Consider the following 25,112-nt stretch of genomic DNA (forward strand, 5'->3'; position numbering starts at 1 on the left):
GGTCAAGAAGAGCATGGCCCTAGTTGGCTGCTCCAGCACTTGCACCAGGAAGTTGTCCCCAAAACTCTCAAAAAACATCCTGGATTGCCTTGCACTGCTGTATTACACCTCCAGCAGATGTCAGGGCAATTCAAGTCCCCCATGAGAACCAGGGCCTATGATCAGGAAACTTCTTCTACATGTTTGAAGAAAGCTTCATCCACCACTTCCTCCTGGTCTGGTGGCCTACAGCAGACACCCACCACAACATCACCCTTGTTATTCTCCCCTTTAACCTCAACCCAGAGATTTTCAACAGGCCTATATCCAGTTTCATACTGAAGCTCTGTGCAATCATATGGCTCTTTTACATAAAGTGCAACTCCTCCTCTTCTCCCCTGCCTATCCTTCCTGAACGGTTTGTACCCATCCATGCCAGTGCTCCAGTCATGCAAGCTATCCAACCAAGTCTCTGTTATTCCAAACACATCATAGTTTCATGATTGTGTGAGGACTTTCAATTCTTCCTGCTTGTTTCCCAGGCTCTGTGCATTTATGTACAGGTACCTAAGGTTAGTAGTTTGCCCCAATTTCTCAGGAAGTATGAAAACACCTCCCTTATTACCCAGTCCTGCTTGCTTCTCCTCCAGGTCTTCTGCTTCCCCACTTGGGCTTTGGTTTCTATCCCCCAGTGAACCTAGTTTAAAGCCCTCCTCACTAGGTTAGCAAGCCTGTCTACGAAGGTGCTCTTCCCTCTCATTGTCAGGTGGATCCCATCTCTTCCCAGTAATCTTTCTTAGAACAGCATCCTATGGTCAAAGAAGTCAAAGCCCTGCTGGCAACACCACTTGTGCAGCCAGGTTTTTATCTGCAAGATGTACCCATTCCTGCCCAGGCCCTTTCCCTTTCCTGGAAGGATCAAAGAGAACATGATCTGAGCCCCAGACCTCCTCACTGTTGCACCCAGAGCCCTGTAGTCACTTTTGATATGCTCAGGGTCTCCCCTGGCAGTATCAGTGGTGCCCACATGGATGAGCAGCATGGAGTGGTAGTCAGAGGGCTGGATGTACATACCCCACTACTGTGGGGTTAGTGCCAGGGCCTCTGCGCCATATGTATACTACTAAGGGGGCATTTTGCCAGGCTCAGGAGGGACCTATGAGATCAGCATCTATAATATGACATCCCATGGCCTAAAGCCTTCACAAAGAGGCCTGAGAAAGGCAGCATCTGCTGTACAAAGCCTTTCTTTAGCTTAATTCCCAAAAAAAATCTAGGAGAGGGGGTCTAAGAAGGGTAAACTTCTTGTTATAAAGCGGTTTCTGCAGTACGTTGCTAGAAAGAGCCTACTGTGGTTAAAGCAGTTTAGCCCAGCTTCCTGTATATTCTAACATTGTTCAAGACCTCATTGTGTGAAGGTATGTGTGCTTATATGCATGTTTGCTACAGAGCTGCATTCCATGAATGAAAACATTAGTGTGCTTTTTTCCCCAACACCTGAGGTCAAACCAGGATGATGCCTCAGTATTAGCAACTGTCATGTAATAGAAGGGCAGAGGTCAGTTTCCTGAAGCTTTGCCACATAGTGAGATATCGTCTCAGCTTTAGCAGACCTCTGCAGTCAGCAGCAGCCTGAAATTCCAGGTAGTCAGAATTAGGTCTAAATCCTATTTTACTTTATGTTCTTATAATGCACATGACCATGCATGTAACTGTGGTTTTCAGCACTTACATAAAGTTTGGGATCCTATTATGTCTTGAGGCAAAACAGAATTGCCCTATGTGCATACTTGCTAGAAGAGAGGGAGGGAAAGGAAGGGAAAGGTCACCCAATGGCCTAGTGGCTAGGGCATTTGCCAAGGCACACCCAGTTTCTAGGCACCCTTCACCTAGAGGGGGTTGAACTTGCAATCTCCTGTTTCTTAGCAATCTGCTGCAATCTCCTGTTTCTTAGTGGTCTAACCATCAAGTCACATGTTTGGCATAATGAAAGCCTTCTCTTGAAGTTGAATTGCACCTTGCATTAGATACATGGGCTAAAATGGAGATCTCTAAAACTAAGTCAGATTAACTTTCCTGAGTGTTACTGTGTAGCAGTGAGGAAACTTTGGCTTCACTGAGAGCAAGGTCTCAGGCTGGAACCCTAAGCCCCCTCCCATGACAAGCAGCATCCATTTTACTGAACCATATACCCTCTAGTATGGTGTCTTCCTCCTGACCCAACATGTCTCCCTCTCATTGCAGTCCAGGAGGCTAACTTCAAGGGAAAGGTAGGAGAAGGATCTAATTAATATCCAACCCTTGGCTGGTGGTTAGGGCACTTTGCTGGGATGTGGTATATGCACATTCAAATCCCTTGTGGGGGATGGGGGCCTAAAACTCAGATACCCTTGGGCAAGTACTCTAGCCACTAGGCTACTAGACTAAAGCATGAGAGGGCCTGCCCCCTTGTCCTCCCCATTTTAGGGCTATTACCTGACCAAAATGTTGGGACTTACCTGGGCCATCCAATTTTGCTGCCAAGGTGCCAGAAAAAGCATAACCCTACTGAGTATGCTCAGTTGACAGCTAAGTGCCATACCCAGAGCTGAACTGCAAATTGTGCTTAGGTGGCGCCCAGTCTCAGCAGAGGCCTCTAAGCATCACCATCTCATACATAAAAAAAAGTTACTGTAGTAGGGGCAGGACTGCCCCTAAAGCTCACACGTTTCATGTCACTCCCATTGAAAGCACTGAAAATTACATGTGAAGACAAGTATTTCTACACCTACTTTAAAGCAGGGACAGAATTAGTAAATACACAACCAAGAAGCTTGAGTGTATTTTGCATAGAGGAAGTCATACAGCCACAGAAAATTAGGGTTGGAAGAGACCTCAGGAAGTCATCTAGTTCAACCCCCTGTTCAAACCAGGATCATCTCCAACTAGATCATTCCAACCAGGGCTTTGTCAAGCCAGGTCTTAAAAATCTCCAAGGATGGAGATTCCACCACCTCTCTAAGTAACTTGTTCCAGTGCTTCCCCACCCTCCTAGTGAGAAAGTTTTTCCTAAAATCCAACCTAAACCTCCCTTGCTGCAACTTGAGACCACTACTCCTTGTTCTGGCATCTGTCACCACTGAAAAGAGTTCCTCCATCCTCTTTGGGCACACCTAAACATCACTGTATGGCAACTTTGCTACAGTGCTGTGCTTTAGTACTTATTTTTGAAAATACTAAAGCATGACGCAATATGGGCAGTTGCTGCACTGTGTGCATGACACACAGGTAATTTTGAAGCATGCTGCTATGGCAATGTAGCTGGCAATCATGTGTAGACATAGATGATCACTGTTACCACCATGTAGTGTGTCACTATGTCGCCATAAGGTGATGTATAGATGCATCCCTAGTAACCACCCTTTTGGTAGTTAAAGGCTTCTATCAAATCTCCCCTCAGTCTTCTCTTCTGCAGACTAAATAAGCCCATTTCCCTCAGCTTCTCCTCATAAGTCATGTGCTCAGGCATGTTTGTAGGTCCCATATGTAGTTAGGGGAGGGGGAAGCTCACCTTAATCCTTCTCGAAAACAGAACAATAACACAGAGTGGGACAGAGCAACCCAGGCCAACAGGGAGGATCTGAACAGTGTTAGGAAGTAGGAAAGAAAGAAAGAAAGATAAAAAAGAATCTGGTGACTAAATTCCTCCAGAATTTGTATTCATTCCTCCTTTGTCTTTGGGAGAACGCATTTGGCTTCTTATTTTCAGATGTCCGCCATGACTAACTTCCCTGTTCAGGGCTGGTTAAGTATTGTAGGCTTGTTTTTCTACCCAGCCTCTGAAATACCTTTCAGCTTCCTTTACTGGCAATTATGCTACAAAGCAATTTAGCTTCAGCCAGAACATAATAAAATGGTAAAAGGTACTTTAAAAAAGTGATATCCTTAAAAAGACCCCAATAAATGTGCCTCTATTCATATAAACATCTGAAGAAGTCAGCTGAAAACTAACCAGAACTAACAGAAAGTTTATCTAACTCTATCCCCACTATGCAGTTGGTCTAATAAAAGATTTCACTCTAAGAAATCCCCGCCTGTCTGAAAACTAGAGGCATTTATGGAATAAGACTAGATTAAATAGGCATATTACAGCTCAGAAAGAGATAAAATACTACTATATTTTAAACGGACAACACTTACTAGCTTTATTTCTCATAGTCTAATATGTGGGGAAGGACACTACTGCAAAAAGGGTGTAAAATGTTACCAAACCTAAAAGATCCTATTTCACACTTCTTATGGTAGTGACCCTAGGGCAGGCAGAGAAGGTAGATCCCTAGGTCAGTATTGTGCAAAGCGAGTGTGTGGATAAACGTACCTTTCTGACCCTTCAAAAGAGGAAGGGGAGTTGCTGTATGGGAGCTTGTATCAGCTGTTATGAGTCAACTGTTATGTCTGCATCATCCTGTCACATACATGTGAGCTAAATAACTCTAATTTTGATTGTTGAAGGCAGGGTTAATGCTGAAGTGGTATCATGACATAAGAATTATAGCAGCATCTATCACAGGGGTGGACAAAATGCGGCCCGGGGGCCGGATGCAGCCCGCTAGGCCATTCTATCCGGCCCATGGGGCCCCTAAAAATATAGAAAATTAATATTTATCTGCCCTGGGCTGTCTGTCATGTGGCCCTCAATGGCTTGCCAAAACTCAGTAAGCGGCCCTCCGCCCGAAATAATTGCCCCCCTGATATCAGTATGTTTTGATATCACCATCATTATTATGTCTGTCCATACACTTAGGACTTTATACATTTTGCAGTAGTGTAACTGGGGACCCCATAAGCCAGGCAGGGAAGCATGAGATCTTTAGGCACCTGTATTACTGAAGCACTGTTTAAGTTCATGGTTTCATAGTTGTTAGGGGCTGGAAGGGACCTTACAGATCATCTACTTCATAGTTCCAGCCACATTGCTTACCATCCCTTTTCTTCTTCTCCCCCAAAGCCTCCATGCTATTAATTCAATTCTAAAGTAACTACTAACAATGTTTCAGATGGAAAAAGAAAAAAAACAAAAAAACTGGATGCTTTCAATTTATAAAGGTCCCAGGCAGGGAAAAAGAGATTGGCAGAACATTTAGAGGCATGAGTTCACATTTGTGTTCCTGAAGCCTGACATCATTTTAGTTTCACCGGCTCCTAAGATACACATATTAGAAATCTCTATTCCCTACCTCTACCAACCTTTGTAACTGAACAATTAGTCAAAAGTTTGGCTCTCTGCAGACTTTGCTGCAAGCTAAATGTTTACTCTGATGGAAATTTGCAGCTAGAGTTACACATTTGGGAAGACTGTAGTTCATATTAGAAATGTTCACTCACCTTCTTTGACTCTAGCGGTATAGGCATGCTATGTTTCATAACATGGATGCCCGAGATCTCATTGCATGTAGAACATCCTATTTTTCAGATTCTTTATACTGGACTGGAATCAATTGGAGATTTTGAGATCTGTTATGCTCTCACGTCATATACAGAGCAGCAAACTCTATCCTTCAAGTTCCAGGTAATTTTAGAAAGAGTTGCTTAAATTAGTTCCCTCGTTTATGCTACAGTTTGGTTATAATTCTCTCATCAGTGTTATCATTTTTTCATTAGGTTTCCCCTGGAGGATTCTTGTGAGTGAATCTAAGAATGGAAATGTCATCTTTTATTTTCTAACAGCCACGCACATACTGTAAAAAGTTTCTATGACGGTTATTATGAATTTATTTTGGGACTTGATCTATCGAAATCAGCATGAGTTGTAACTGAGGAAGGACATACAGAATGAACCCACTATATACATTATGTGCACGTTCGGGCTAATCAATACATTAGCTGCATCATTATGTATGTATGTACAAGTGTTGGCTTGCAAACACTTAAAATTATATTGTTTATTTTTCACACAGATTGGCTGGGAGATAAGCCATCCATTACACATATGGCAACTGGAAAGTTCAAACTTCTAAACCTCGGCCATTTTTGGATAGCTCATGTACAAAAAAACCCTAATTTTTTTCAAAAAAGGGATTATTTTTTGCTATCACATCAAAATAAAATGGACAAATTGAATAAAGAAGTCCCTCTTGAAGATTTGACAACAAGCATACCTATCAATTAATATAGCTAAAGGGAGATCAGCAATTCAAAAGTGAAAAATTGAATCATAAGTTTAACTCTGTGATTCTCAACCTTTTTGAAACTCAAGGTTCCCCTTGGAAAATGCCAGCTCTTAGTTTTCACTCAGTTTTTGACTACAAAGAAAAAAAATAGAGCAGTTCTTCTGTGACAAAACACTCAGAAAGACCACAACAGGTCAAAATGTTTTTGACATTATGGATTCCTATTTGAAATCTCTTGGTTTATCTTGAGAAACACATGTAGGTGTTTGCACACCTAACAGTGCTAATATTGAGCAGCACTATATGGCTCTGTTAAGAGATTCTCACAGCATCTTGGTAGAGAATCACTGGTCTAACTGAACAGGTACTAGCTAAGGTACTAGTAACAGCAGAATTTACTAGAACAAAGAAAATTAACAGAAACAAATCAGTGTTTCTTCTTTGCATATTCACTTCGTTCACCTGGCAGCACTTTGTGCATAGTCGGAATCACCGGGGTTCTCTGTTTGTTCCTTCAGTAGGGGGCTACCTGGTAACAGCCATAGAGGTGAAGCTGACAAAGAAGGGAGAAAACAAAGCACCAGATAGGTATGTGCAGAAAGAAAAAGAGGAAGGAAATTAAAGGCCTTAGGTGTGTTGGCATTGGTGCTCTTAGGCCCACTAAACAGCATTTCTAGAACATAGAAAAAGTAAGAAAAGGCTTGTTGTAAAACTTTAAAAAATCAATTTATAAGGGTATCCAAAAAAAAATTAGGACACGCTAATACTTAAAATTAAGAAAAAATTTTGCAACTATTTAGTTGGTCTAATAAAAGATATCGCCTCTATCAAGAGTTCTATTAAATGTTTCTGTAATTTCTTAAAAGTTGAAAGTGTGGCTTTAATGTTTTCATGCTAACTCACACAAGTAGTAGATAATGAAAAAAAATACTATTTAGGTTTCAAAGTCAGTTTGCCTGAAAAAAGAAAATCAGACCTTTTGTGTGAATGATATTTACTACCATCCCCCAACTGATCAGCATATATTTATATAGACATCAATATAATGTAATATTAATGACAAAATGTTTCTAGAAACAACTTACATTCTTTGGACATTCCCACTTCAAAGCACTTTTGTAGTCTGCAGTACTGGCAGCGATTTCTAGTGACTTTATTAATAACACAGTTTTTATCTCTATGACATGTGTAAACCATGTTCTTCTGAATACTTCTTCGGAAAAAACCCTGCAAGCAAACAGAAAAAAAATACTGAAATTAACCCCTTTCTTTTATGTACTACCACATCCTCTTAAACTGAAGACACAATAACTAAATTATACCTGCATTATTATTACCATATGATTTAACATATTAAATCTAATATTATTTGTTTGAAGCAAAAGGAGCATCTTTTATACCAAAAAAAGAGAATCTGCTCACTTGCAAGGCAAAAACAACTAAAACTTAATAGAAGCTCTCAGAAATGGGGAGAGCAGGTAACTTGCTGGTTAGGTTTGGGTTATGGATTTAGTTATTAAGTCTAAGCAATGGCCCTCCTGACCAACTCACTAAAAATAAACTTCCTAATCTAGTATAGCACAGTTTATTCCAGGCCAAGAAATCTGAATTCTGTGTATTATTGACCATATTCAAGTTCTTACTTGACATATAAAAGGTGAAAGGACTTGCTACTGCCCAGAACTTCTACTGCCATACATCTACACATGGAGGATTTCCAGAATCAGGCTCACTAGTACTCTGAGTCTAGAAACCTTCTCAAATATGCTATTTTGAAGCTACATTATACAAACAATAATATCTAAAAACCACGCATTTGAAATGTTACCAAACAGAAATCAAGGAAACAAAACTGAAGGTCTGGTTCATACTAACTGCATCTTTCAGATGGATTCCTATTGTAAACAAAAGCCAGGGGGGAATTAGTGTAACCTCTGCTCTCCTCTGAGCATATTACCAGTAGTTTGAAAACAAAGGCAAAAAGCTCTACATTCTTTATATTTTCCTGAAAACCAGACTATGCATGTGTCTATGTATGAAAGGGGCAGGAAAAAGCTAGGAAATTCAAGAATCAAAGACTCTGTTATTTACTGATACACATTAATAAAGGTTAATGGGACTTCTCTATCTGCAACAGGTGAAGTAAATATTTCCATACTGTAGACAGTTCTACATAATCTGAATATGTAGAAACAGGACTTTACAGTTCAGATATCCTGATAAAGGATGCATCAGAAAAATGTCAGAGTACTAATTAACCTTCCTTCTCAAATTTTCAAGAGTGTTTTACTGCAGGGCTAATTTTCAGTCAACACCATGGCAATATAAAGGAACATATTGCTACATATGCAGCATTTGCTGGAGGGTTTGGGGAATTCATGTTCAACAAGCCATAGGTTTACAGCTGATAGAGCAAAGTGAAATATAATCACAAGGACTAAGGGCAGAAATTATACATAAACTGGTATAAATAATCAGAAACCAGTTCAAATCTGTAACACAACAGGGCTAGGGACAGAATTTACATATAAACCATTTTAAGTCGTCAGAAATTGGTTCAAACCTGTAACAGAACAGAAGTTGAGTGCACATAAACCAGTTTCAAAATGGGTGAAACTGGTTTAAGATAAACCTGGTTGAATGTAGTGTCAGACTTAATTGATTTAAGTCAAACCAGTTTATGAAACTTCAGTCCCAGACCCCTTCCTGGTTCAAGTTAAATCACAGTCCCCCAGCATGCTTTCCAGCCCTGGGCTGGGATGAGCTGTCTGCTCCAGCAGAGAAGGGTTGGGGTGTAGGGATGAGGCTGAGATGGCACTCCCCCCCGACCCTTGCAAACCTGGCTGTGGTCTGGGGCCAGGGTGAGGGGTTAAACTTCCCTTACCCTGAGTACGGAGCTGCCCTGCCCTGCTGAAAACTTACTGCTGGCTGCAACTATGGACTACAAATCCCAGAGGCACCTGGAAGCAGGAAGAAGTAGTGATGGGCAACCCTGCAAAGTCCTGCTGCTGTAATTCTGGACTGCAAATCCCAGCGACCTTGTGGGCAGCATGAAGAGGAAGCAAACACACAGCCCATACTGGCTACATGCCAGACAGCCATACTTCAGTGCCCTTCTGGCCTGAGCCACTGAAGGTTGTGGCAGCATTTCCTGAATGAAAAGTGAACATCTCTCCAGTTGTTTCTCAGTTTAATCTCTGCAGCTTAGACTAACCTGCAAAGACTGAAGCAATTCAGCCTCGAGCTTTTTGACCGTCTGTACTTAGACCAGAAGTTCAGTGCACAAAAACCACTTTCAAAACGGCCAAAACCCAGATAGTATCAGACTTAACTGATTTAGGTTAAATCGGTTTATTGAACTTCTGTCCCAGATCCCCTTAAGATTCAAGTTAACTCAGTCCCCCAGCATCCCAGAATGCTTTGCACCTCCCTCACAATTCCCCTCCTCCCCCCACTTGCAGGGTGGCTGGGCTAGTATTGGCCCAAGCTTCCTGCTCCAGTCAAGCAGGGAGGCATGCTCTAGTGCTCCCCGGCTTCTGGTCTGGGCCACTGCAGGCTTGTGTCTGCATTTCTGGAATCAAAAGTGAATGTCTGTTCACTTATTTCTTGGTTCAATCTATGCAGTTTAGACTAATCTGTGAAGATTGATTTGATTCAACTTCGGGCTTTTTGACGGTCTGTACTTAGCCAAGGGGTACAGTGGTAGTTCTGCATTTATAATGCCTTTGTCCCAAGATTCGTTCATTTTGGACCATGTGAAAGGGTCTCTTAATAATAATTTTAGAGACAGATAAGCAGCCCGATGCTAAGAAATCATAACGTTAACAGTTTGCTATGACCAGTAAGGAGTATGATCAAGAAATGGAGAGGCAGATCTACATAGTGAGGGCTGCTTATGTATTTCTTGTACACCCAGAGTACTAATGATGCTCACATTATGAAAATATCTCCAATTCTGAAAGAGGAACTGAAAAATGGTTCCTTAAACATGTAATCTTTTGGGACTTGAATGGGAAGGCCTCCTTTTGAGGTTAGTTCTTCTGACTGCTTTTAGAAAGCATTTGATACTATTGGCAGAGGTGAAAAGCTTGTTTTTTCCTTTAAGCCATCCATCATCTTCTCAATCATAAAAGCAATTTGCACAAATAGATATTTAAAATGTATACCAATGTACGCATGTTGTGGCCATGCACTGTGTTTATGCAGTTAGTTAAATATCCTATTTGAAAGCTTGCAAGAGAAAACAGGGCAAACATTTTCTATCCCAGTTGCAGAGGAATTGTGTGTTTCTTGGTTTAACACAATATTTATATGTTAACCACTGAGGGGAGATATCACAATAATGATGCCCTTTTATCTGGGTCCCATTCAATTATTATATAGAATCAATTCTTCTAATTAGAGCTGTGCAAAAAAATGATATTTTGGTTTTGGTTTATTAGCTGAACTGAGGTAAAGTATATATTAGTTTTAACCTATAACAAAATATTTCTATATTTTAGAAAGCACTTTAAATTGAATTTTGACCTCAACAGGATTTTCTGTCTGAAATAGTACGAAGTGCAAAGAATTTCAGTTGACCTACTGCTGAATTTTTTGGTGAATAAAATATTGGACTAAAAATTTCACCAACCTCTACCCTCTGAGGAATGAACTGTTATCCCCAATTTACTGATGTCACAAAGGCAGATGAAGTGACTTGTATAGTTACTTAACAACCTCAAAATGCAGTCAGTTAACAATGGACTCTCACTACAGACTAGTTCAGCGCTGGCATGTGTAGTAGTGGAGTTACATGTCCTATTTTCCCCTCAAAGCATATATTTGGTATTTTCTGCTTTTTTATTTCATACTATATTGCTATATTTCAGTGGCAGCCAGTATTTCCCCCTAAATTGAGGGTATTGCTAATTGAAGCTCAAACTGGTGAAATCACATCTCTGCCATTCAAAGAATGATATTATTTACACTAGTGGTGTCCGACTCACCCTGTGCCCAGTGTCCCATGCCAGATCTGGACCAAGTGGCTCCTCATATTCCAGATCTACAGGGCCAGCAGTGATGGTGGTGGGACTGGCAGTGGTTGTGAACATGGCAAAAGCAGTGGGAACATGCCCGTTAGCCCCCTGCCACTGACTGCTGGGTCAAACAGGGCTCTCTGGCCTTGGATTCTGTGGCAGACCAACCCCCACTCCCAAATTCCCTGGCTTACCAGTAGTCTGGCAGGTGGGATGTGCAGGGCTGGATCAGGCCCACAGGCCATAGTTTGATACCTTTGGGTTATCTAGATTATACAAATCAAGGAGCCAACTGCTCTGAAGAAAACAAAAGCAATATTGAATGCTGCAGCTGTCTTTCTCCTCACTTCAAAATAAGTGAGCTACTAGAACAATAACACCATCCACACCATAGGGATACAATATAGACTGTAAGTCCTTTGGGCAAGGTGATGATTTATGTCTGTACACGAACAGACCTAAAATGAAAACCAACCAGCAAATATAAGAAAGTCACCCAATCCAGATAATAAGGGAAACAAAAACCAAAATATATCAGTGGTATGCAAAACGGACATTATAGCCATTTGACACCTATTAACAGGTGACTTATTCTGATACAGGTTCTGTTGGCCCACCAGATCTAAATGACCCTTTAACCTGGGGTTTAATTACAATCCATCAAGAAGAAAAAGAAGAAGACTGACTCACTCCTTAATACTGTACACAGAGTTAGGATATGCAGCCAAACAGAAAAAGGAGATCCAACTCCAAAAGACAGTAACTCTCTGCAATGTATACATAGTACTTGTATTCATTACCAATGTAGAAGGCAGCTTAAAGACCAAATAGGTATGCAGGCTTTGTCACCTTGACTTGTTCCACAGGATAATTTGTACAAATAGAATAACAACTAGACACTAGGAATATAACTTATAAAGTATTTTAACAGTTTTGTTTCATTTTCTCTCTTGATTTAGCTAAAATCCCAGATCTGTTGCCTTTCACAGACTGAAGATTCTTAAATGTACAACACTGGTCCTGAGCAACACTAAATCATGGAAATAATGTTGAGAAATAACATCTACATGCTGAATACTATTCTTAAAAGCTATACCCCTTTTACTGGTGTTTGTGACAGACTCATTTTAAAAGCAACTGAAATTATTTGGTCTTCAGAATTACTTTTGGACAAGCATTAAGGAGAGTGCCCAGAATATAATTTGCTATTTTGCATTCTTCCATGGAAAAATCCACACCCATCTCACTAGTTTAACATGAGGTGTTTTCTCAGAAATAAGCTGACAAATAGCTCTTACTGCTTAAATAGCCTGGGGCCATGTTTTGAAAGGTGCCTCAACTACACCTTGCATTTTGCACTCATAAGCTTTTGAGAGGAAGGATATGTAGAAGTATGCCTACAGTTGTTTTTAGATTTGAAGAGAAAATAAGAGCTATAGTTGGACACCAGTGTTGAGAGGGAAACCTCTTTCCAAAACAGTTACTTCTCTTTCATTCATAACACTTCCTCCTTTGTTCTGGACGTATTTTGCTCTGATGGCCTTATTGCCATAAACATAAAAGAGTTCTCTCTGCTGTTTGTTAGCCCATGTACTATCTGTAATTGTTTCACTGCTTAGGAACATTCCTTTGGGGAGTAGTTTTGGCAAGCCCTACACATACGCTCTGTTCTTTGTGAACAGAGTTTGATGCGATTTTCCAGCAACTTGGACTTTCTGTGATTATCAAGCTATGATATGTGGGGGGGGGGGGGGGGGGGGTCAATGATCTCACCCCACTGCTGAAAACACCCATTTCACTGATGATATTTTAAAAAAAAATCAGAGGCTTTCTTGACATTTTTGAACACACTGTCTGGTAGTGCCATGGTGCACCTGTAAGTCATGTACCTTTTTGATTTCTCTTGTCCACTGGGGAGATGATCCGGGTGGAAGTTGACAGTGCTCAACATCTCTCACTTGGAATTTTGGGACTGCTTTTACCTTTTGCAGTAGCACAAACTGAAGGCAGCTTCAGACTTGTTAGGGTTTTTTTTCCCCTCACCCTCCCCACAATTATTATGCTTTAGAAGGACTTATCAGGCTTTTACTTCCCCTTGCAATGTCAGCAGTTTCCTCCAATAAAACAAATACTCTTCAAACTACAGACATTCAATTTTGCCAAATATTTCAGAAAAGTAAATGTGGGCATTTTCACCCCCCTGTTGTTTATGAATTAAAAACAAGCAGCCAGGCCACCAATCACTTCCTAGAAGATAAAAAACTGTGTTAGCATCCAATCTCACATCATTTACTTTACTAGGAATATGTGCCTGCGAGGCACTGGGCATTTACATAAAAACTTCCCATTATTCTTAATTGGTGTTAAAGTATCTGCATAAATTCCCTGTAATGAGAGACAAGACCCCTCACTGTTAAAAAGCAAGTGGATTTTTTTTTAATTTAAAGATGCACTGTGCTTGTGGAAGAGCACATAACTTTCGTTCTTATTTTCAATAGTACCTGTACTGAACTTGAATCAAAGGAAAGGTACTAAAGACACATTAAGGTACAAGGAATCAGAACTCTGGGTAGAGGTGAGATTTTTATAAGGCAAAAAAAATTCTAATTCCTTTTGCCTGTAGACCAATACGCCTACAACCTGCATGGGCAACTGGTGCTCCTGAGTTTGGGGGGGCATCTACAGAAGCTGGCGTCAATGGCAGTGATGGGGCTGGCGAGCACCTGGAGAAGCTGCTGCTGGCTTCAGTGGTGAGAGACAGCCCTGACGGGGGGACACATGCCCTCCCCCCGTGTTACCCCCTACCAGTCATCTACGACAACCCGTATCCCTGACATCAAGATACAGGTATTTTGTTCTAACATGTCTTATTTAGACTGTCACACAGCTTGTGAAAAGATCGCAAAGCCTATGGTTTAACAAAAGCCATGAAGCCCCTGAATGGATTCTGGTTTTCCAGGTAACTTTTAGCAGCTTCCTTATGCAAAGAATATTTTGGAGAAACATCTGCTAATTTTTATCCTTTTTTGTGCTCCAAAAATTACGCTAGCCTGACTCGCCCTCCCATCCCCCCACACCTTGTTATCTTAATGGGTGATGGATAGTGTATCGCCCTGGCCATGCCGCACTAGGCATCCTCATTTACAGAGTGCAAGGGAAAAAAGAAGTGCTGGGCATAAATTATTTAAAAATCTATTGTATCAGTGTGTGTTCTATGAGCATTCACCACTAGCAAAGTGGACAGATTATTTTTCACTTTTAATTGTGTTGATACCTTATCTGCTGTGTTGAAAGTGAAGCATGATATATGAAACTACCGGTACCAAAAAGCAAATAAAGCAAGTTACTAGGCCTATTATTTAAAGCCAAAAATAACCCATTTAGTCATTGTAACTTTAACACAATGTCTAAAAACCCCACCCTAACTCTAGCTGCTATTTACTTCTGTAGTGCTTGTGAATTACTATGTCAAACATGAAAGAGTTTAGTATACAGCTAGATTGCTTAAAGAAGATCTGAACTGATTTAATAACCAGTGACATAAAGGAATTCAGAACAACACCATCTGGATACAAAGGAAGGCATTATGTGTATGAAGCCCTTGATAATGCTAAGCTGAACATGCTCTTACTCAATTCTTAGAGGTATTATAAGCCAATAAAGTCTTATGGCATGGTTATGCTGAAACACCACGACTGAAGTGTTTGAGACCTTAGGATGCAAGAGAGCTTTCTCTCCCCTTAACCAATTCAGCAAGGCACATTATGTAAAGACATAGTTACACACACACAGTAAGACAAGGATCATGTGATTCTGAATTTTTTTTTAAACTTTTTGCTAACTTACTATAGCATATCTTACTTACAAAACCAGTGAGCATTTGAGTTGACCAATTAGTCTGCATCTGGCCCACTAAAGTGAACAACTGAGAGATCTGGTTTTGACTCGAAACCATTTAAACAGCCTGTTTACCTCAAGTCAATTAACTTTGATTATCCCCCTACACAGTCACATCTGGATTTAAAGACAGACTCTAAATGTAGCTTCCAAATCAAAGGAGTTGCTAAGATATTAGCAAAAGAAACAAAGATGAACCTTGGCAGGCCACAGCACAATTTTCCAAGTCAAATTTTTTCCAAATCTACTCCTGGAGCATCGCATCAGTCGTTACTTTAAAGACTAAAATTTACAGGTTACTCTTATTTAACTTCATGAATTAACACAGCTATGATTAAGTAAAAAAAATCTGGATTCTTTTCTCTCTGGTGCCTCAGTAGAATTGTTTGTTTCAGTTAGTTATACCTGTACAGACCTGTTCTGCCACCACAGGAAGGAAGCAGCACAGATTCTGACCTACAAATTCTTTACTTAGTACTGGTGAAGAAGTAGCAACCACAGCTTGGTGCTTAGCTTTCAAGGCTGGGTTTCCAGCGTTGAGAGTTGGTGAGTGCTGATGGTGGTGCAAAAAGACAACTCCTGGATTTTTGTTCTAAGCCAGGCTTATCGAATTTGAAAATCATAGGAAGGCATGGAACCTCATAGTAGCAATTTTAATGTGTGGCTTCTCAAAGTAAACAAGAACTTCAATATTAGACCATACCTGCTGCCACGTAAGACGTACAACTGGGTGAGATGTAAATCGTAAGATCCCATGAAAAACGGCTGTGGAACACAGAACACAGGCATACTACCTTGTGGTGTGGCATCATTTAGACCTCCAAAAGGCAGTACTTTCACAGAAGGCTAAAATGAAGGCTCTTTTAGCTACAAAAAGCCAAAATGTGCTTTCCTGGATGCTTGCATTGCTTACCACTATTTGCAAATTGTAAACTTGACAAACATATTGCAGTTTAGGATACTCCAGCCTCAGCGAGCCAGAATGGAAGATACGCTGCTCAAGGTTTGTGGCAGAAGAGCAAAGCATAAAACAACGTTTTCTGTGACTAATGAGTACACACAAAATGGAACCTGCTATATCAACAGATCAGGAGCTGGAATATTGACAGAGAAGTCACATTATAGTTATGCATGTACAAATATAACCATTCTCAAAGATGGTTTGCATTGTGATTTAGTTGTGGCACTAAAGTCTTGTGGAACACAGCTGCATGATTAGTTTCAAAACTGAAGTATGAGAGGAAGACTTTCCCATTTTCCATAGCACTTTTCAGTACAACTCTCCACCTTCATTTTATTTCACTGGATCAGCCTGTATATATTGCCACTGATTCTGAGGTTAAGGAAACTGTTTCTCCCCACCTACCATGCTGCAAGAATATTTAGTACTTAAACCAGAACTTGTAATCATAGAGCTCCGAGTACTTTAGAAAAATAAAGAAACATTATCGCCAATCTTAAAGTTGGGAAAAATGGGAACTCTGAAAGTGATTAGGAAAGGAAAAAAAACACTGAGATAATATGTTTTACTACTTCTATACCACATGCAAAGCCCAGAAACATTTTGGTTAAAAAAAAAAAAATGAATAGCCTTAAAACACACACAACGAACAGAAAGGTCCACCTGGAAAGGTTCCAAGGTAAATCTTACAGCAATAAAGCCAAGTTGATCAGCAGTGACAGTTTATGCAAGTTAAGTTATGCCAACTGACTAGAGAGTCATCACAGCTGCCATAAGCATAAAGTGATTAAAATGTTAAAATGTTTATGGAACTTCTGTTCCAGACCCCCTCCCAATTCAAGTCAACTCACAGTCCCCCAGCATCCCATGATGCTTTGCAGCCCTGGGCTGTGATGTCTGCTCCAATGAGCAGGGTCTGTCCCGCCCCTCTGCTCCCTACCTGGAGCACTACCATTCTGGGTGACTGAGGAGAAGGGGGCGGGGGGAATCTGCCCTCCCAGCTGGGTGCAGCTGCTTGGAGTGGCAGGAGGGAGAGGAGGGAACCAGACCCCCAGCTAGGTGCTGCCAGCCTGGGGAAGGGAGGGGGAGTGGCTTGGGAGGATTCTCCAAGAGGATTCCCCGCTGCAAGAGCCAGAAGGCTGGAAACTGCTCTAGTACCCCTGGCTATTAGTAGGAGCCACTGCAGGGGTCTGGCTACTTTTCCTGTTTGAAATGTGAATGTCAGTTCATTTGTTTATTGGTTCAATCTACGCAGTTTAAAAAACCTGCAAAGAGCAAATCAATTCAGTCTCAGGCTTTTTTAAGTGGCTTTCCCAACTCACACTCCATTACGTACCCAGGGGCCCACCACGGTATGCTAATGTATTCCTGGGTGTGATAACAGCTCTACAAGGGGGATTCTCTTTTCTGACCTGACATAAATGCTTCACAGTAATTAAAACTACATAATTGTTGTAATGCACTAGATAGAGACTTTCCTTCTGGTCAGCTAGTGGAACAACTACTAGCAGAAAAACCTCCTCAACAGGAAAAAATTAAAATGCATATTCTCATTTGTTAGTCTGGAGGTTTTATTCTTGCATTGTCAAATATGGTTTGTGAAAACCAACACCAGTAAAAGCAAAATGAGTAAAGAGAGGCAGTTAGCCATGTTAGCTTGAAGTAAGGCAGTGTAGCACCTTATAGACTAACTTGTTCAGAGATGTATGAGCTTTCACAGGTTTGCAGGCTACTTTGTCAGATGCTATGATGAAGTAGTATCTGAAGAAGTAGGTTGCAGCCTACGAAAGTTCATGCCTCTCAGAATGAGTTAATCTATAAGGTGTCACACTGCCCTGCTTTCTGCCACATGTTATCTGTAAGGCTACTCTTAATTTTTTCAACTAGCTAGAGATATACACTGAACTCCTGCCTTTTTTAGCAAACAAGTCAAGGTCTCCAGATAAAGCAGTCATTATCTTGAACCATTGTGTGAAAAAAGAACATGGCTGGAGTTTTCTGCTTTTATAATTCAATACTATAACCAGAGATGAAAGATTTTAGGTGCATTTCCACCTGGTTTCTTCAATTTAAAAGTTGGAAATGAAAAATGTACAATTAAAAAAATACCTACCATTAACTTCCTTTCAGTAATGTCTATAAGATGATTTTCAGCTTGGTAGAAAACTCCAGATGGGAAAGGTAATGAACATAATTTAATATGAATAACAGGAGATCACAGAAACACATTTCTCTGAGTTGGAAAGCACTGGATTACTTCACAGTTTAATGCAGAAAACAGGGATTATTTATTGCTTTTTTGGTTTTTGGTTTTTTTGCAATTCAGTGCCCTCTAACCTTATTTGGGTAGGACCAGACCTATACACCACTAAAACCATAAACTGTCACTATCCAAGACGGTAGTACAACTGGCTAACACTTATCCAAAAGGCCATACACTGTTAACTACTCATGGGTTGTTTTTTTTCCCTCTCCAGTGCCTCAGGATTTATACCACCAATTAAGACAATAATAAGTGCCCCAGGTTAACCTCCCAAGAACAAGAATTAATTAAGCACAGTATTTCTTAGTAAAAAATGACACTTTCCCAAACCATTTGTGTAGTTGCTCTCTTGCATGGAAGCACAATGTTAAGAAAGAACCACAACTGTTAAACCCAAAATATAACCAATTTAGCTTTAAATTTTGTCTTTGGTCTTTCTCTCTCTCATGCTATATAATGCATTTCATGCACATTATCACAAGTTTACTACAAATGCAAAATTTATCTGTAGAACCTAAACTGGAGCTTCCAGAACAAACAGCTCTCCACCCAAGAGAACGGACAAGCTATAACTACATAACATCTGTAAACCCCCAACATGCCTAGGGCAGAGAATACAAATAAAGTTGAAGTAACATCTAATACTCCTACGTTAACTATAAAAAAACTGCGACTCCTAGATTACTGCTACAGCTTTTGGAATAACCTCTCAATTTTGGTATTGGCAAAGACAGAGAAAGGAAAAGAGTGAGGAAAAAGCTGCAATGAGGTGCTGCACAATGAGGAAAAAAAAGCATTTCCTTATCCACAAGAAAGGAGACTTTGTGTCCTCTTTTCCAACGATTCATGGGGGAATCAGTAGTTTTCACTACTTGACACTAATGTGTGTCAAGGATGTGTGATGCTTGCCTATCCTTTACGCTAGATTCCTAAGACTTTTATAGCTTCGCAAATTGCTAACACTCAATTGCGATATTGTATTTATAATTCAGTTGAAAAACAGCAAATAGCACTGCGGATATTGATGCATGCCTGTAAGCTGCCAGTCAACTTTGCTTAAACTGTATGAAACCTTTGGCTAATGTAAGAGCAACTATTACCCATTCCCAGGTGTGACGGCGAAGTGCCCCCACAGGTTCGTGAGGGAGAGAAGGGAGGACCTACAGACCCCAGACCCCGAGAGCAAGCCCCCAGAGGGGCATACGTACCGGCTGAAAAGCAGCGGGAGGAGGAGCCGCATCTGCGGCTGCAGCCGCGCGAACCGCCATTACGCCGGTTCTGGCAACAGCTGTTCCCGGCGCGGCGAACAGCTGAGCCAATCCCAGCGACCGTAGTGGCCGCTGCGGGAAGGTTTAAAAACTCCGGCAGGACAGGGAGAGCGAGAGAGCCAGGGAGAGAGAGTACGGGTGGGCTGCCCATGCTGCGGGCTCACGCACGGAGCGGAAAGGACCCAGCCTGCGGGTCTCAAGCAGGCAGCTTAGCAGAGAGCTGTAAGCCTTTCGCGAGCAGCAGAGTAGAAGGCAGTCAGAGAGTGCAAGCCGAGGCACTCTCTCAGTATTCTGAAGCGGCTGACGCTCAGGAGGCAGGGGAGCGCTCTGCTGCCAGTAGGAGAGGGGAGACAGCGGAGGCTCCAGGAGGGAGCTGGAACCAGGGGGAGCACCCAACAGCTCCTCCTGATTCAGAGGAGTATTTTCTGTAAGAGAGGAGAAAGGAGGAATCACTCCCAGAAGGAGGGAGAACGACCGGGAACCGGGGAACCGGTCTGAGGCCGTCATACAGGGCCTGGAAACATCTGGAACGCATCACCCAGCGGTTGGCGTGTGGACGGGGTGTAGGGGAGGCAGAGCCCCGTGGACCACTGTGTCAGACAACTGTGAGTAACACCATCTATCGGGAGGCCCCACCCAGGATAAAGATCTCCACTGTAGACCCCTCTGAAGGTAATTGATTACATCCAAGTCATGGCAGGCGAGTTGAGGGGAGGGGCAACACCCCGATAGGCCAGGCGGAGCTAGGCACAGGCTCCACACCAGGGATTCAGTTTTAATACCTGTTGAAACTAAGTGGAGTACCTCTGGCCTAAACTCTCTCTAGTCCTGGCTAGAGAGAGATAGAGCACACTTGTAGTTCTTACCTTAAAACACTTCTCGCCAGATTCCATCTTCCTCTCTAGTGGACAGCCATGTTACTCTTTTAGTTGGGGGATGGGGAAAGTAGGGGGGTGGAAGGGCAGTTGAATGAGTTGCATCTGCCCCAGTGAATCAGCTGAGATTCCTCTGAGTTTCACCACCCACTAACAGGACCATGCAACAACAGAATCTGGTCACCCTGTCTCACTGCCTGGTGCATGTTCCAAAATAGCATTTCATAACCACCCTTTCCATTCAGCGACTAGTTAGGCTAATCATCGTAGCATTTTAAATAGCATCCAATTTCAAGCAACTATGCAGACACAGAGGCAAGGCAGTTTTGGGGGGTCTTGGGGGGTGGGTGGTACTGGTTATATCTTTTTGACCCAACTGCATAATTGGGAAAGATGTCAGACAAGTTTTCAGGCACAAAAAGTGTTTTTTAGGTAAGGTGACAAAGTAATTATAATAAGAAAGCCTCCCCAAAACCAACCAAATACCCAACACACCAAAAAAATCAAACCAAATGCCTTTTTTCATATTACAGCTCTTGATGTTTGTTCCATTAATTCTTCAACATACTTTCACAATCCCTTTTCATTTTTTTCTAGCAGTTCCGATGATGACTGGTCTCCAACCAAATGTGTGATATTGATCTAAACTCCCTGAGTCAGGACACCACCATACAACACTGCCTGCCACTTCTGCATATTCTCAGTGGCTCTAATGCATACATTCTACCATACTCAGTGACCAAAAGCTTCATTAATGCAGAGTAAATGTTGCTCAATGGCAATCATCCCCTCCCCAATACACTGAAACACAGCATTTCTTCTTTTAAATGGAAGATAAATGTTTCTGGTAGGAGTGAGTGATGATTTACACAGTTGTAGTTATCACACAGGCTTGCAGTTGGCAAGCTACTGCAGCAAGGATACGATGTGATTTCTGAGTACTCCTCCTACTTCCTGGACTGTATTGGTGTGCACTGGGATGTTTGTGGTGTATTGTTGCTAATGTGGACAAAGAGAAACCACAGACACGTTCTACATCCCATAACACTGACAGTGGTTATTACTGGGTGATTATAATCATTTAAGCATATAAGACAACCGTCGAGGCACTGAGGGCATTTATACATGTACCTTTGCACCAGAAATCCAGCATGTTGGAGCGACTCAATTAAACGAGTCTCCGGAGCATACAAGCTGATACGCCGGGCACTGTGTTGCATGCATTTGTATAAACAGCAAAATGTGCATCAGCATGTAGAAAACAGCAGTGGTGTGCTTTTGAACTAAAATATCTTTGATGTGTTTTAGCTCAAAAGTGCACTGCCAACATTTTCATAGTGCTAACGCACATTTTGCCATTTATAACACTGCAGGTGCTGCAGCGCTGGGCACTTTTAAAAGCACCCGGAGCTGTGGCGCATTCATGTGTAAATAACTTGAACATCTGGACTCGGTCTGGTCTTTAAATTCCGTCTCAGCTATCTGAAGAAGAGATGGTGGGTCTTGGGCAGCCTTCACTCCTCCATGCTCTTGCCTAGGCATATGCATTGAAGGTCTTGGTGTGATGATAGCAGGGTTCCCAGAAGATTTATCAGGCACCTGACTAGACCTCTTATGCAAACACCATGATCCAGAGGATCAACAGTTGCCTACTACTAAGCATATAAAAATAATAATCCTTCTCTACCCCAGCCTCCCAACCACCACAAAACAGAGTCCTTCCCCCCTTACCTCTGACCAGTTCCGCCATTACAGATCAGGGTGAGGTCCACTTTCAGTACTTTCTGCTTTTCATAGGACAGGCCACCTGCCAGCTCCCAGTGCACATGGGGGAGAAGAAAGTGTGTGGCTGGCAGTCTGCTCACATCATCTATTCCACCCCTCTCATCCCCACTCCCTTTCTCTGACAAAAGGCCATCAAATTCCCCGTCTTCCCATTCCCCGTCATTCCTGTTCATCCCTCTCTTTGCAGTCCATGTTCTACATCCCCTCCCTCTCCCTGAAAATATTTGCATGTATAATTTACTCTCTTCTGAAAGTACATTGAGACCCTTCTATGTTTTCTGCTGTCCTCAGATTACAGCCTGATCTCACTCCAAAACAAAATCAAACAAAAACCAGCAGTGAAAATCATGCCCCTCCCAACACAAGTCCCCCACAGCCTTTGACAAAGGCTTGTTTCTAGCAAGATCTGGTCTTCAGACTCACAAGACAATGGCAGGGTGTAGGTAAAGCTAGATATTATAGAATCATAGATATTTAGGGTTGGAAGGGATCTGAGTAGGTCTTCTAGTCCAAACTCCTGCTCAAAGCAGGACCATCCCCAACTATCAGCCAGGGCTTTGTGGAGCCAGGCCTTAAAAACCACCAAGGATGGAGATCCCACCACCTTTCTAGGTAACCTGTTCCAGTGCTTTGGCACCCTCCTAATGAGAAAGTTTTTCCTAATATCCAACTTAAACCTCCGTTGCTACAACTTGAGACCATTGCTCCTTGTTCTGTCATATGCTACCACTGAGAACAATCCACTCTATCTTTCTGGCTACTTCATCTACACATACATAGTGCAATCTACTCTGTTCCTAAGTATTTGGCTGGCACCTATCCTAACCTCTTTCTTGAATGTACTTCTCTGTGCTTGTTCTCAAAGGGATGATGGGTTCTGTGCAGAGCCATCCCTAGGGGTGTGTGGGGCCCAGGGGGGATAGGTGGCGAGCAGCCAGAGCCAGTGGAGCAGGGTGGGGAGGGTGGCGAGCCTGCAGCTCTCGGCAGTGGTGGTGCATGGTAGCTGCGGTGGGGCCTATACAGCACTGACTGCAGGGCCACCCAAAGGGCCCCAGCAGCCTTACCTGGGGTCCTGGGGGCTTCCTGGGATTGCAGCAGTGGCAATGCTCGGAGCCTGGTTGGCACCTGGTGTGTGGCTCTGGCTGACCAGGCTCCGGTTTTGAGCGGCATGTGCTATCCCTGCATACGTCATTCCACCTTTTTTTTTTGCATGTTTTTTTTTACCCCTGGATATCTAGGTGGTAGAGCTTCCTTGCAGTGTGGAGAACAGCTGAATGTGTGGTACGTGGTGCAGCAGATGTGTCTGTGGCACCACATAACGCATGGCCACACTCATCTGGACACAGCCAAAGGGATTCTAAACCTTACTGACAGCAGAGCTGGCCATCTGCTGTAATCTGCACTTCAAAGAGAATAAGGCACCCAAGCTAGTAGTGAGAAAGAACCTACAATGCATATGAAGAGGAGCTGTTTCAGCCAAAAGGGTCAGAGGAGGAATAATGAGCAGAGCAGAGGAGCTGGGTCGACCAGCTTTGATGCACAAGGGCTGTAGGACACTAGGAATACTACACCCACATGTTTATATTATTGGAAGTAAGAGCCAGGCCCCCAGCACCTCCAATTCAACTTCCTTACTGAAAAGGACTTGAACCCTTATATGCTGAGCAGGAAAGGATTTCACCATTATCTAAACAGCCTTTGTTATATAATCCAGATATTGTTCACTCCTTGTGGTAGTTAGGCTTGGCTGGGAGCTCCCTGTGAGGAAGTGGAAGTTCATTAGGGGCTTAGATAAGTGAAGGACTGGAAACTAGACAAGACACACGTACTCAGCATAGGCAAAGTCTGATGCCCTGTTTCAACTTTTCCCTTGAGGTTCTGTGTGTAAAATAATAATTAGGGAGAAGTTACAGGGCTGAAGATCCAGAGACTGTACAGTATGTTTTGCTGTAGAGTGAATACACCTCATGTGCATAAGTGATTGACAATGGATTCTGCATGACACTGGAAGACTGTGCCATGACAGCATGCTGTCCATGTGCATTGAAGGCTGTATTTTTTTTTTTGAGAAACAGTAAATAATAATTCAGTTAATAACCATCCAAAAACAAATGAGAGGAGAGAAGCTGGTGGGAGTTATCTCAATTTCCACATTTGTGACTTTTGAATGATTAGCTATTCTTTTAATGGGGTTTCACAGAAGGTGTTTTACAGAATAAACAGGGGAATACCCAGGAAAAGAATATACCAGGAAATTAATGCCACTGCAGGCATAGAGAAAAGTGACAATTTTCACCCAATCTGGCCCCTGAAAGTGCTCTACAGCCATGACTTAACACAAATGCACACCTGCAGAGTACTTTAAAAGGGCCTGATCCCATGACAATCTGAACCCTCATTACATGAGGTTTCAGATGAAGGCATTCTAAAACAGAGTACTTTCATTAACTTGTGTCAGTGTGTGCTAGGAGTAGGGCTGGGCTGGTGGTGCCCAGCCCTGCGCCTGGCACTGTTTTCAGAATAGGAGGGGGGGAAGGGAATGGAGGGAGCTGGTTCTGGGGGTTGCCCAGCTAATACTGAAGAGTGGGGCAGGTGGATTGGATCCCCACTCCTCTCCCCCAAGGTGGGGGGCTCTAATCCACACCCCCCAGCACAGGCTGGGGAAACCCCAGAACGGATTTCCTTCCCCTGCCTTCTCCCCTTCCCATTCTGAGACAGCACCAGGGCCAGAAGATCGGGGTGGAGCTAGGGGAAGAGGCTGCAGGGAGCTTGATCCCCCACCCTCCTGAACCAACAGCTAATGTCTGTTGGGTCAGGAGGATCAGTCTAACTCATGGCACTTTCTGCAAAGTGTCATGAGTTAGACTGAGGAACTGCACTTCTGTCTGCACCTTGCGTTGTCTTCTGAAACTGAAGT

The 25,112-nt window shown here is 42.4% G+C and overlaps 1 protein-coding gene across 5 annotated transcripts in view; it reads right to left on the reverse strand.

Annotated features, from left to right (window-relative positions):
• Positions 1-25,112, reverse strand: part of RARB (retinoic acid receptor beta) — a 528,277-nt gene that overhangs the window by 78,984 nt on the left and 424,181 nt on the right. For all 5 annotated transcript variants that reach the window (XM_059728848.1, XM_014603110.3, XM_006264282.4 and 2 more), the window contains one exon: positions 7,214-7,355. In XM_059728848.1, the coding sequence (XP_059584831.1) occupies positions 7,214-7,355 (142 nt within the window). The remainder of the gene's footprint in view (positions 1-7,213; positions 7,356-25,112) is intronic.

This window comes from Alligator mississippiensis, chromosome 5 (genome assembly GCF_030867095.1).
Source record: "Alligator mississippiensis isolate rAllMis1 chromosome 5, rAllMis1, whole genome shotgun sequence".
In the NCBI taxonomy this organism is placed as follows: Eukaryota; Metazoa; Chordata; order Crocodylia; family Alligatoridae; genus Alligator; species Alligator mississippiensis.